The following is a 12,053-nucleotide window of genomic DNA, read 5'->3' on the forward strand; positions in this document are numbered from 1 at the left end:
TTCAGAAGACCCAGGTTCAGTTTCCAGAACCCACATGGCAGCTCACAACCATCTATAACTGCAGTTCCAGGGGAGTTGACACCTTCTGCTTTCACAGGCACCAGTTACACACACAAGTATGAGAACATGCATGCCATGTACACATGTATATGAAAAATAATAAGCATCTTTTAAAGAAAAAAGATCCCTGGTCCTTTCAGCCTATGCCACGCACTCCATCCACAGGAGTTTCCCTCTTCTAATAAACTGCCTCCTTTTGTTCTTAATTTTGGTTTTTGTTGTTGCTTTGGTTTGGGTTGGGTTTTTTGGGGGAGGGTGTGGGGTCTTTGTGTAGCTCTGGCTATTCTGGAACTCACTCTGTAGACTAGGCTGGCCTCAAACTCACAGAGATCTGTCTACCTAGTGCTGGGATTAAAGGTCCCACACTTGGATGACCCCCCCCCCTTTTTTTTTAATTTTAAATATGTCCCAAGTACAAATCTGTCCTGGAAACTTTAGCAGGTGTGCCTTCCCTCCCTCCATATACACAAATTTAGATCTGTGCCTATGACCATTAGCTTTTACAGGGGGAGAATATATATGACAATTCAAACTACTTGTCCTACAAATTACTTACTAATTTCAGATAACTATGGAACAGAGTAGGATACAGTTAGTGCTGTAGAGAACAAAGAAAGAACTCAGTTCAGTTAGCAATGCTTGGATTAGTCTTCGGTTGGTGAAAAAAGACTTGGATGACTTGTGAAATGTGTGACTGATGGCCCTTTGACTCCTTCATATCATTATTAGAGATAATTTGGCCAAGGACATTGTCAAATGACTGTGATTCTGGCACTTGAAAGGCTGGCAGACAGCAAAGTCATATGCTGTGCTTCCCTTGAAACAAAAAAGAAGAAGAAAATGTAGTTTGTAGTGCTGTCTTGTTTCTCATGTGTTCAGTAGCACCTGGTTGTGATCTGAGCCATTTCCCAGCTGATTAATACTAAAGAGTATACCATGTGGGATTTTCAGTGTATACCCAATCTGTATAGACATCAGTCAAATTTAGGAATAATTTTTCTGAATGTTACCACATAAAAAATAATGTGAAACATTGTGCCTTTCTTTACTCCTAGCCACAGACCCTTTTGCTTCTGTTTTTGGAAATGAATCATTTGGAGATGGATTTGCTGACTTCAGCACATTATCTAAGGTAATCCTCAGTGATTAAGAGGAAGGAACAATACATGATGTTCCATCAAATGAGCAGACCTCCTTACCGTTAGAATTCTCTCACAAATGTGATATTTAATTGCAGTCAAACTTGACTTCACATAGAAGTTACAGATCAGCCGATAGTAATCACATCTCTGTAATAAGCAGACAGTGGTACAAGTGGTTACATTTTGATTCTTGGAGTTGTCACTCTGTTTAAATGTTCCTTTCCCAGTTGAATTGCATTTCTCCCTGTGTACTCTCTGGGTCAGTAGCTGTAACATTCATTCCATTCTATGTATACTGACTATGTGATTTTATCCATTGACATTGTTAGGGTCTGCACCAACATAAAAGTGTATAAACTCTGGCTCTGAGTGTCCATTACCTATTGTCCAGTATAGCTGTAGTGTTGGTTTAGGCTATGAGAAAAAGATTTGAGAGAATTTGGAGATAAGGGAAACTATCTACCTCTAAGGAACGTTTGACAGTATCCAGAGACTTTTGTGGTTCTCGAAACTAGGTGGAGAGTGCTGTTTGTATTTAGTGAGTACCTCCTCCCGCACCCTACAGAGCCACTGTCCTCACACGCTGGCTGTAGTTATTACATCCCAAAGAGTTAGTAATGCCACTGTTAAAAACACTGGTCTAGCTAGGTGGTGGTGCCTCCACTTATAATCTCAGCACTTGGGAGGCAGAGGCAGGTGGATCTTTTTGAGTTTAAGGCCATCCTGATCTATAGTGAATTCCAAATAGCCAGGGCTGCCTTGAAAAATGGGGCGGGGTGGGGGGAGGACACTGGCCTAAATAAATCATATTCCGATTTGTTATAGAAAAGTCAATCTTTCATTTCCCACATTAAGACTTAATATTCCACTAGATCAGTTTGCTTTTTTAAAAAATGACTTTTGGGTTGTCTTCATAGTTTTTCAAGAAACCATTATCTATAAGATTGTCTTTCCTATATTTAAGGGCACTGACAAGCATAGCGTCAGACACTCTTTTTTGTTCCATTATCATTGGGCCCAGACAGTCCCGTTTGGACCTCAGGAGGTTTAGTATTGCCTAATGCTTACTTAGTAAGCCTTCCGTCCAGAGTTGGCTTGTTTTGGTATGTCCATTGCTCTGGATAAGTAATGATCTGAGACTGCCTACTTGTATAGGCCAATTTCTAATCCTGTTTGTTCTGGAGTGTAAAGGGTAAAATGTCACTTCTCTAAGGATTGAAATAAAACTGCATTATACTTAAATCATCCTTTTGAATACTTTATGACCACATGTGTATCATACTATATAAACATTTCTTTTTAAACAAAGGTCAGCAATGAAGATCCTTTTAATCCTACCATATCAAGTTCTGCCAGCAGTGTGGTCATTCCAAAACCTGTGTTAGAGGAAACACCCAGCAAGAGTGAAGATGTGCCTCCAGCACTGCCACCCAAGACCGGCACTCCAACAAGACCCTGCCCACCACCCCCTGGTATGCACTCAGACTTTCCTGATAATGTGTGACCACTCTCTCTCCAGAAAGTGTTGTGTGTGCCTTACTCGCATCGTGATGTAGCGTGTGTTGTGTGTGCCTTACTCGAATCGTGATGTAGCGTGTTAGACTTTAAGCAAGAGCCAGGCACTGAACAAGAGCTGCTGTCCTCTTGGCTGCACATGTGCCCCTCCCATCCCCATTTCAGAAAAGAATGGGTGAAATCTCTTTGGTTTTTTGGTCTTGTTTTTTTTTTTTTTTGGAAAACCATTAATTATCATTTGAATAGCAGTTTCCTGTACTCTGGTTTTTAAATTAATATTCCTGAGAGAAAACTAACTTGAAGTCTTCCTAAATCCTTAACTATTTATTAATTTTTATTTAGAAAAAAGACAAGGGGTGGGGGGGGGCTGCTTGCTCTTTAAAATTCCTTTGTTTTGTTTGAGACAGGATCTAACGAACTAGCCTTAACTGGCCTGGAACTTGCTCTGTAGATCAGGCTGGCCTTGAACTCAAGACTCTTGAAGACCACCTGCCTCTGCCTCCTGAGTGCTGGGTTTAAAGGTATACACCATCATACAGGCTTTAAAAATCTGATTTTTAAAATTCTTTGTGGTCTAGGAACAAATTGTTGTATTTTTAACTTTGTTTTGTGTAGTCTGTGTTACGTTTAGCACTACACCAAGGAAAGGTTTGTTTTTTATGCAGAATAAAGTAACTGTGAAGGCAGTTTCCTGAGTGTGCGCAATGCTGCCAGGCTGCTCTGTGAGAAGACACAGTGTTGTTGGGGACACTGGGTTTTATCCCTAGACTATTCCTAGGTAACTTTTCAGCCCCCACGTTCACTGATCACTGCTTTATTATTGGTAATCATTCTTACCTTTTCTTCCCATGTGTTTGATTGTGGATTATGCATAGAATTGCTAGTGTATAAGTATCTGCCCAAAACAAGTAAATGAGTTAAGGAATTTTTCTATCTTTTAAGGAAACTCACGTATATCATAGGTTAGGAGTGAGTTGGTCAGAGTGTATATAATTTTTAAAACCAATATTTTGTTTATTTATATTTTCACACCCATGCGAGTGTCCTTTTAAAACCCAAATGCCCTAATTTAGTGTCCTAGAACTGAAACGAGGCTATGAGACGGTTTAGTAGGGAACACAAGCTTGCTCATGCGCCTGGTGACCTGCAGTCAGATCCAGAATCCTGCAAAGGCTCAGGAGCAGAACTGTCTCCATAAAGTTGCTCTGGCAATACATAATGCTGTGCACACATACACTGTGGCACATATGTTCTTACACACACACATACACACACACCGTATATAACATACACAGTATTAATAAAGCTGAAGACATTCAAGTGTACATCATTATAGAAGGAGCAAAGGGAAAGAGTGGTTTGTTGGAAAGATGACTGATTAAGGATCTTTTCACACATGCTCAGCAAGCAGTCTCACCACTGAGTGACATTTCTAGCCCTTTTGGTTTTTGACTAGTACCCTGTGTATCTTAGCCTGGCCTCAAGCTAAATTCCTCATCCTCCTATTCTACCCACATTTCCCAAATGCTAGTATTAACCCCAGGCTTGGTTTTGTTTTCCTTTGGGGTTTTGTTTGCTTGGATTTTTAATAGTGCTAGAGATCAAACCTACAACTGGAGCCATTACTCTGTGATCTTAAAAGTGTAGTTCCCCATGTCTAAGCCTCGGTGCCTTAGTAGTTATATGGTAGCTGCAGCTCAGGTTTCGCCTGTTTTGCAGGACCTCCTGAAGGCATGTTAGATATGAGATACGAGTATCTTTTGTGAACATTAATAAAGAGAATCCACTATATGACTGCCAGCATAACTGCACTAGAGGAAAGGCAGATTTGAAGAAACTTAAACTTCACCTCTTTTTTTTTCAAGAAGTATTACACTTTGAGTAAAACTTTAAATTTTAAGAACGTAGCTGGGTATGGTGGCACACGCCATTAGTCCCAGCACTCAAGAGGCAAAGGCAGGTAGATTTCTGAGTTCAAGGCCAATGTGGTCTATAGAGCAAGTTCAGGACAACCAGGGCTACACAGAGAAACCCTGTCTTAAAAAGCAAATAAACTGGGGGCTGGAGAGATGGCTCAGCGGTTAAGAGCACCCGACTGCTCTTCCAGAGGTCATGAGTTCAATTCCCAGCAACCACATGGTGGCTCACAACCATCTGTAAAGAGATCTGATGCCCTCTTCTGGTGTATCTGAAGACAGCTACAGTGTACTTATATATAATAAATGAACAAATAAATCTTTAAAAAAAAAAAAGCAAATAAACTAATGAATGAATAAGATGAATAAATAAAATACTTTACTTTAAAATGGTATCAAAACAATGGGTGATGAATTCGCGGGACAGCATACTGTTATTGGTCAAAGATGAGTTTTCAGCAGCTATGCATAAGCTATGGACTTGGAAGTGTTGATCATTCTCAGATCGAAGTTTTATAGATGGCAAAAATAAGTGAGGTTTTTATCAAATTAATCTTGGGTTTTATGCTACTAGGCATTGTGTAAATATACTAGAGAAGAGAGATTTGCCAAATTTCAGTCACTTGTTATTACTGGCCACTAGTGTCAGGCTGAAGCTGTAACCAGAGGCCATTGCTTTGTTAATCTTGATCACTTTTCTCTTGATGGTTGTTATCTTCCTTAGCAGCATGCTTCTTTAAACAGAGAAAGACTTAATTTTGGACAAAATTATGATTCTTGGCCCGCTTCCTCTTTTTGTATTTGGTTTTTGTCCGTTTAGATACAGCTGAAATGTATTTGAGAGAAGTGAAAGCTTTGAGGACAGTTAGTGTGGCCGTTTAAGGCATTTTGAGAAAGTGCCTTGGGCTCTTGCTCTGTGCAGCACCTGCCGTTGTTTAAATGCTCCCTGTGAACGTGTTCTTGTGTGCTTGTGTTTGCTGTGTCTACTGGTTAATTGTAATGATTTTGATCCAGGGAAAAGACCCATCAACAAATTGGATTCTTCTGATCCCTTTAAACTGAATGATCCATTTCAGCCTTTCCCAGGCAATGATAGTCCCAAAGAAAAGGATCCTGATATGTTTTGTGATCCATTCACTTCTTCTTCTACCACTGCCAATAAAGAGGCTGAGCCAAGCAATTTTGCTAACTTCAGTGCTGTAAGTACTGTGAATGGGCTGTTTGGGGAAAATCTTTCCATATCTAGTTTGAAGAGTTTTCAAAGATTTCTTAATAATCTTCCAAATTTGCATCACTTTATCAACATACTAAAATTTATCTTTATTCTCCCCCTCCCCAAGCAAAACCTCTGTTTGGTTTTGTTTTGCTGGTTCTTAGATAATTTCCATTGCTAAGCTGATGTTAGTCATTGTGGTTCTTGTAAACAAGATGCTTTATATACCCTTTCTCTCAGTCTTGATGATAGGAGTAGAAGTAAAATCTTGACCGTTACTTTTCGACAAAGGTTATGTATGATGGTGATTTAAAAGCTTGCTGTCTGCCTACTCTGTAATGCCAGGAAGAAGCCTGTATATTTGTAGCTGTGGATGTGTGTTTGTGTACAAAGCTTTGGCAGTTTCTAGAGGCCAGTTGGCAGTTTCTGTGAGGGGACAGTTCAGGGGTTCTTTGGATACAAAACAAAAGTCTTCACCCACTGTATTGCATAATAATTTGATGGTTTGGTGGTGGCGATTCTTTTTATCCATCTGTGAGCCCAGGTACTCATCCATGATAAGTTACTCATCCATGATAAGTTACTCATCCATGATAAGTTACTCATCCATGATAAGTTACTCATCCATGATCAGTTACTCATCCACGATAAGCTTGTGCTCTGCCAGGGTAGCCTTTTCAGTTTAGTGAGACTTAAGAGCTAAGCATTATTTCAGAGACCCAAAGAAGGACTATGTGAATAGGCTGGGCAAGTCCCTTGTTCTATTAGAAATGCAGTAACCCACTGGGGAGGCGTCATATATATATCATCACTTATTAAAAGTGAAATTCTCGGGGTAGCTAACAAGGTTTTGTTTCTTCAGGCAAAGTGACATTCACTACCATTGCCCATTCTATAAGAGAAATTTTCCTATTTATAACCTTTTATTCTTGACTTTGGAGATGAACAATTGAGTGGCCAAATGCCCCTGGCCACAGCACGTACCATTTGGGTCCACTCACTCATTGTCTTATCCCCATTACTACTCTGGCTACTTGGAAAAGAGGAGGGCAAAAATCTGTGTGCAGCTGGGGCAGTTGCAGCGCCCACCATCTGAGGTTCCAGGGGCATCGCCTGAGTGTGAAGGAACAAGATAGAGATCCCTCTTAAATGACGACTCAGAATTGTCTTCAGGGTCCATGTCAGGTAGAATTTGAGTTGTTTCAAACAGAGAACGATGGAGAATTGGCTTTCTTAGGAGATTGTAATTCTCATGTAACATAAGTGTCTGGCAGTTTGTAACAGTCAGTGTGTTAAATATGGGTCTGTGTAAAACCTGGTTGGAATTAGTCTTGAACAGTAGTGGAGACATTTTACTTATTTTATACTTCAGAATCTCAGTACAGTGCAGCATAAAAGTAGCTCACACTAAAGTCCTCCATTTTCACTCTGAGAGGTTTGATAAACACACCAAGAGGCACAGGGACACTGTTGAAGCCTTCCAGTTTGCTTCCCTTCTTTGATGGGTCTCCTCATGTGACAAGACTCAAACCACGTAGAATTTTGTATCTAGTTTCTGCTGAAATTTGATTGTAGTTAGAAATACACAAATATTTTTTCCAATCTAATCTTCATCAGTATTAAGATTTTACTTAAGCTGGGTCATTTTAGTTATGCAAAACTGGGTTAGAAATTTCTAAGGACTATCAGAATCTTCAAAATGCTTGTTAAAAATAATTAGGTTTACATACTGTATCTAAAGTACTTAACTATAGCCAAATCCACCTGCTTTTGCTCTGTACTTCCTGAGAGGTCAGCTGAGGCGGCACTCCGTCACTAGTGTGGCAATGTTAAGGACACGTCAGTCAGGCATGCTGCCACGTGGCTGTAATCCCACACCTCAGGACACAGGCAGGAGGATCATGAGTTTGAGGCCAACGTGAGCTACCTAGTAATAGTCCATCTTCAAAACAACAGCAACAACAACAACAAAACAAAAACAAAAAACAAAAAACAAAAACAAAAACCAGGAAGCAAGGAAAGAAGAAAAAATGTGTGTAGTCACAAACTCGTATTTTATGTTGAATTGAAAGACTAGACCACTCCTTTCTATCCTAAACATTTAACCTGTTTTGAGACAAAATATCACTGTGTCTCAGATTGGCTTCTGATTCGCAGTCCTCCTTCCTTAGTCTCCCATGTGCTAGGACTGCAAGCATGTGCCACCATGCTTGTAATTGCTACTTTTTTAACAGTTTGCTTTATAGACTTTATTATATTTTTATAGACTTTTCTTCCCATAGATTGCATTAAATTTTTAAAGTAAATCAGAGCTCAGGAAATAGTTAAAATACATTTTCAGAAAAGCAAGGAATTGAGCTAGAGAGATGGCTCAGTGGTTAAGAGCACTGACTGCTCTTCCAGAAGTCCTGAGTTCAATTCCCAGCAACCATACGGTGGCTCACAACCATCTGTAATGAGATCTGATGCCCTCTTCTGGTGGGTCTGAAGATAGCTACAGTGTACTCATATATAATAAATAAATAAATCTTTAGCAACAAAAAAAGTAACCCAAGGAATTAACACTATTCCTTTAGGTAAAACAAGTAGTTAGCACTCTTTTATAAAAGGTCTTTTGTATGTCTTAGTTTATTTTTTAATTCCTTCATTCTCTTGATCCTTTAAATGGCAGTATCCCTCTGAAGAAGACATGATTGAGTGGGCCAAGAGGGAGAGTGAGCGAGAAGAAGAGCAGAGGCTCGCCAGACTAAATCAGCAGGAACAAGAAGACTTGGAACTGGCCATTGCACTTAGCAAATCAGAGATCTCAGAAGCATGAAGAGTCCTCTGTCCCCGTCAGCCGCACATGCTCTTCCTGAATACCGAAGCTGTTTACCATGTGCATCCAACTACCTATGAGCATGGGATACAAAGGTTTGCGATTCCTGTAAATGTGACAAGTCTAGTTTGTTCGTTTGGGGGGGGGGGGACTTCAAATGTGTCTTTTATTTTTTCTTCCAAAAGCAGTACCCTAATTAAACAGCTTTGCCTAGACCCCTGTCCTGGTGTGCATTTACAGTGAGCTCCTGCCTGCTTGTACTAGTCCCTATAAAGCTAGGGCACCAAGCCTCTGCCTTCTGGAACCTAGCAGATAGAGTTTCGCGCTGTGCTGCCTTTGTCCTGTATAACTTTGACAACGACTGGAGTTCTGAAAGTGTGCAAGTATTCTCCCTGAGCTGAGTGGTGGAGGGAGGGGAAGGGAAAGGGTATCCTGTTTCTTCTGATCGGTACAAATTAGCCAATTTAAAGTATATTATATGTACTTCTGGAGAAAATATAATTAAGTTATTCTTTAGAGACAGGAAAATAATCTGCATAGATCAACTGCAGTATTGGAAACCAGATGAATTAAGTTAAACCATTGTTGCTCCAGCTCAAGTAATTCCTAAATTAAAGTATTAAAGCCTTGTATATGAAACATGTTTTTAAAACAGTTCTCTCTGGAGAATTTTAATTTTAAGATTAACAAATACCTCACTACATGTTTCCTAGTTAAAAACAAGCAAACCAATTTCTTACAAGTAAACTTTGTAAGGAAATGTTCATTTTAAGTCCTAGTGAGGAAAATTGTAATTTAAAATACAACCTATCCACTTACGGTAAGCAGACCCTTAGCCCGTGCCCACTTTGCCTTTGTGGCTGCACTGACTGTAGTTCATAAGTGTCCTGAGGTCCAGGAAGCTAGAGTTGGAAGGTACTGTGGTATTCTTTATGTGTTTGGTTTCTTTAGTGAAGGCCCAGCCATTTGCAGTGATACAAATGGAAGAATAACATTTGTTAATGTCCTCTTGTTTTCTTTTCTATCGTCTTTGTAGTTTAAATTACTTTATTTACTTGCTCTATTTTTCTCACCTATAAAATTGACAAGTGACCCCATCCCACCCAAAAAAATTTTCTAGTTTTCAAATTGAGAGAAAAATAAACTGAGTTGCCAAATTACCAGAGCCCTGCTTTTGTTAAAAGCCCTTCTTCTGCTAGACTGGCCTGACTGACAGCTGGATTTGAATGGATTTGAAGTAGACTATAATTTTTAAAATATGATACTAATTTAGTGTTTGTTATACCAAGATAAACAAAAATGCACCTACAAACTATTTAAAATTCTTTAGGTTAACCAAGTTAAGATGGCATTGAACTGTTGTTAAGCAGAGTAATTTATAGCCTGGCCTATAAATAAATTCCTGTGTCTGGTCAGACCATCTTGAAATGGTGCTTTCTTCCCCCCACACACTATTGGACAGCTAGGATTTAAAGCAAACTTAATTAAACCACTTCCTTGCACTGTTAACTTTTTTCTACTTTTGTAAATAAATATTTCAGCATAAAAGTTAAACATATGAAGTAAGGGCTGAATTGTACTCACAAGGCTTTAATGGTGATAACTAGTCTAGTGGCCTAAGTGTTTGCTGCAAAGAGTGATGAGCAGGTTGTGTTGGGTTGTGGTAGGTGGTGTCTCTGTTTGCCCCCTTCCTCTCACTCCTCAGGAGAAAGGTAAGTTGACTTGAATAAACTTTGTTTGCACTGAGAAAAGTGAAAAATGTTTGAAATGCTTTAAATTTTTTTAATTAAAAAAACTCTGGAAATATTAAATGTCTATAACTTATAAACAGCAACTTTTGACATGTAGTAAGTGTGCCCTAATCTTCAGTGCGCTTAGCTGGGTCATAACGACTCTTACCCTTTGTTAAGATGTGGGCCAATGTCATACTGAAGTGTGTATATATGATATAAACATATCTGTGTCTCCATGCTTGACTGTATGGAATGAATGTCTTAAGGCCATCTGTGATGTTTATGGTGTTGACCCTGGCTCCAGAGCCTGCGCTGGAAACAAAGACATGAGTTTTAACCATCTTTTATGCACTAGTTCAGCTTCATTTGAGCTCTCTTCATAGAATTTTCCTCGTGTTTCAAACTTATAAATTACAGTTGTAATTATGAGAATAATAAACTTTAATAAATAGAAGTGTGTACTATCTCATTTTGCATCGGAGCTTTGCACTGTTGCTGATTGTGTGCATATGGTAGGAGGGCAAGTTACTGTCAGCATACATTATCCTGGACAAAGTGTTTCTGACAATACTATGTAGACTAAATAAATGTTGAATGTTTACTCTATAAACCAACATTTTGTTATTTTGTCCTGTTTTTTGAAAGGAAGTTTGGAAATGTATCTTCATAAAGATAGAGCCTAAAACACGCAGCTGTGTATCTGCTGAGTATGGACTTGTACCTTGGATTCTTAGGATGCTCCTGAGGTCGAACCCTTTTCTGCCATTTTTGAGAACATAACTTTGAGAAAATCCTTTAAGTCAGACATGGTTGTGCACACCTTTAATCCAAGAGGCAAAGCAAACAGGTCCCAAGTTCTGACCAGCCTAGTCTCTATGGCAAGTTCCAGCCTGAACTACACAGGGAGACCCTTTTTAAAAACAAGCAACAACAACAACAACAACAAGAGAAAGTTCTTTAGCCTCTGATTCCCTCAACTTCATTTTCCTTGATAGTTTGGCGATCTTTTATAGATGGAGGCCTTGCTATCTTGGGCTAACCTCCAACTCAGTTCTTCTGCCTCTTCTAAACAGTTCTTCTGGATTATAGGCGTGTAGTACCCTGCCTAGCTGACACCTTTTTAATACTAGTTACTTTAAGGAAATAAAATTCATCACCACCACCACCCCCAGGGCCTCATGCATGCTGGACCAACGTTTACCCCTGAGCTCTTCCCAGACTCACATTAGACTATGTGGTGTATGTGAAGCCCTATGCCAGCATTTTGTGTCTGTGCTTATGTTCCTTGTCTAGTTTTCACCATGGGACTATGTAGGGGCAGTTTTTACCCTGTTTTGGAAATGGAGGACCTGGTACTCAGGAAGTTCTAGCAGTGTGCTTTAGCTTACACACCCGATCTCTTGATTCCAGCATGAGAACACATGTAGCTTACATACTGTATTTCATTGGTGTGAAGAAATGCTTCCAGAAAATGATAGGAACAGGAACATGATAAATAATAAGTGACATTTTTAATGTTGTTATGATCCTCAGTGTTTAGCAAGTATCAGTCCACCTGGTCCCCACAACCGTAACTCTGAAAAATACAGGTGTCCTCTTTTCAGAAATACCCAAGTGAGAACCCAAGAAACCAGCTCCAGAGGTTTACTGCCACTC

The 12,053-nt window shown here is 39.5% G+C and overlaps 1 protein-coding gene across 5 annotated transcripts in view; it reads left to right on the forward strand.

Annotated features, from left to right (window-relative positions):
* Eps15 (epidermal growth factor receptor pathway substrate 15) overlaps positions 1–11,011 on the forward strand; it is a 100,224-nt gene extending 89,213 nt beyond the window's left edge. For 2 of the 5 annotated variants that reach the window (NM_001365390.1, XM_087549162.1), the window contains 4 exon segments: positions 1,116–1,192; positions 2,512–2,674; positions 5,648–5,832; positions 8,518–11,011. In NM_001365390.1, coding sequence (NP_001352319.1) covers positions 1,116–1,192; positions 2,512–2,674; positions 5,648–5,832; positions 8,518–8,664 — 572 coding nt within the window. In that variant the 3' untranslated portion in view covers positions 8,665–11,011. 5 annotated transcript variants of the gene reach the window in all.
* The last annotated feature ends 1,042 nt before the right edge of the window (positions 11,012–12,053 follow it).

This window comes from Rattus norvegicus, chromosome 5 (genome assembly GCF_021556685.1).
Source record: "Rattus norvegicus strain SHRSP/BbbUtx chromosome 5, alternate assembly SHRSP_T2T, whole genome shotgun sequence".
Taxonomy (NCBI): Eukaryota; Metazoa; Chordata; class Mammalia; order Rodentia; family Muridae; genus Rattus; species Rattus norvegicus.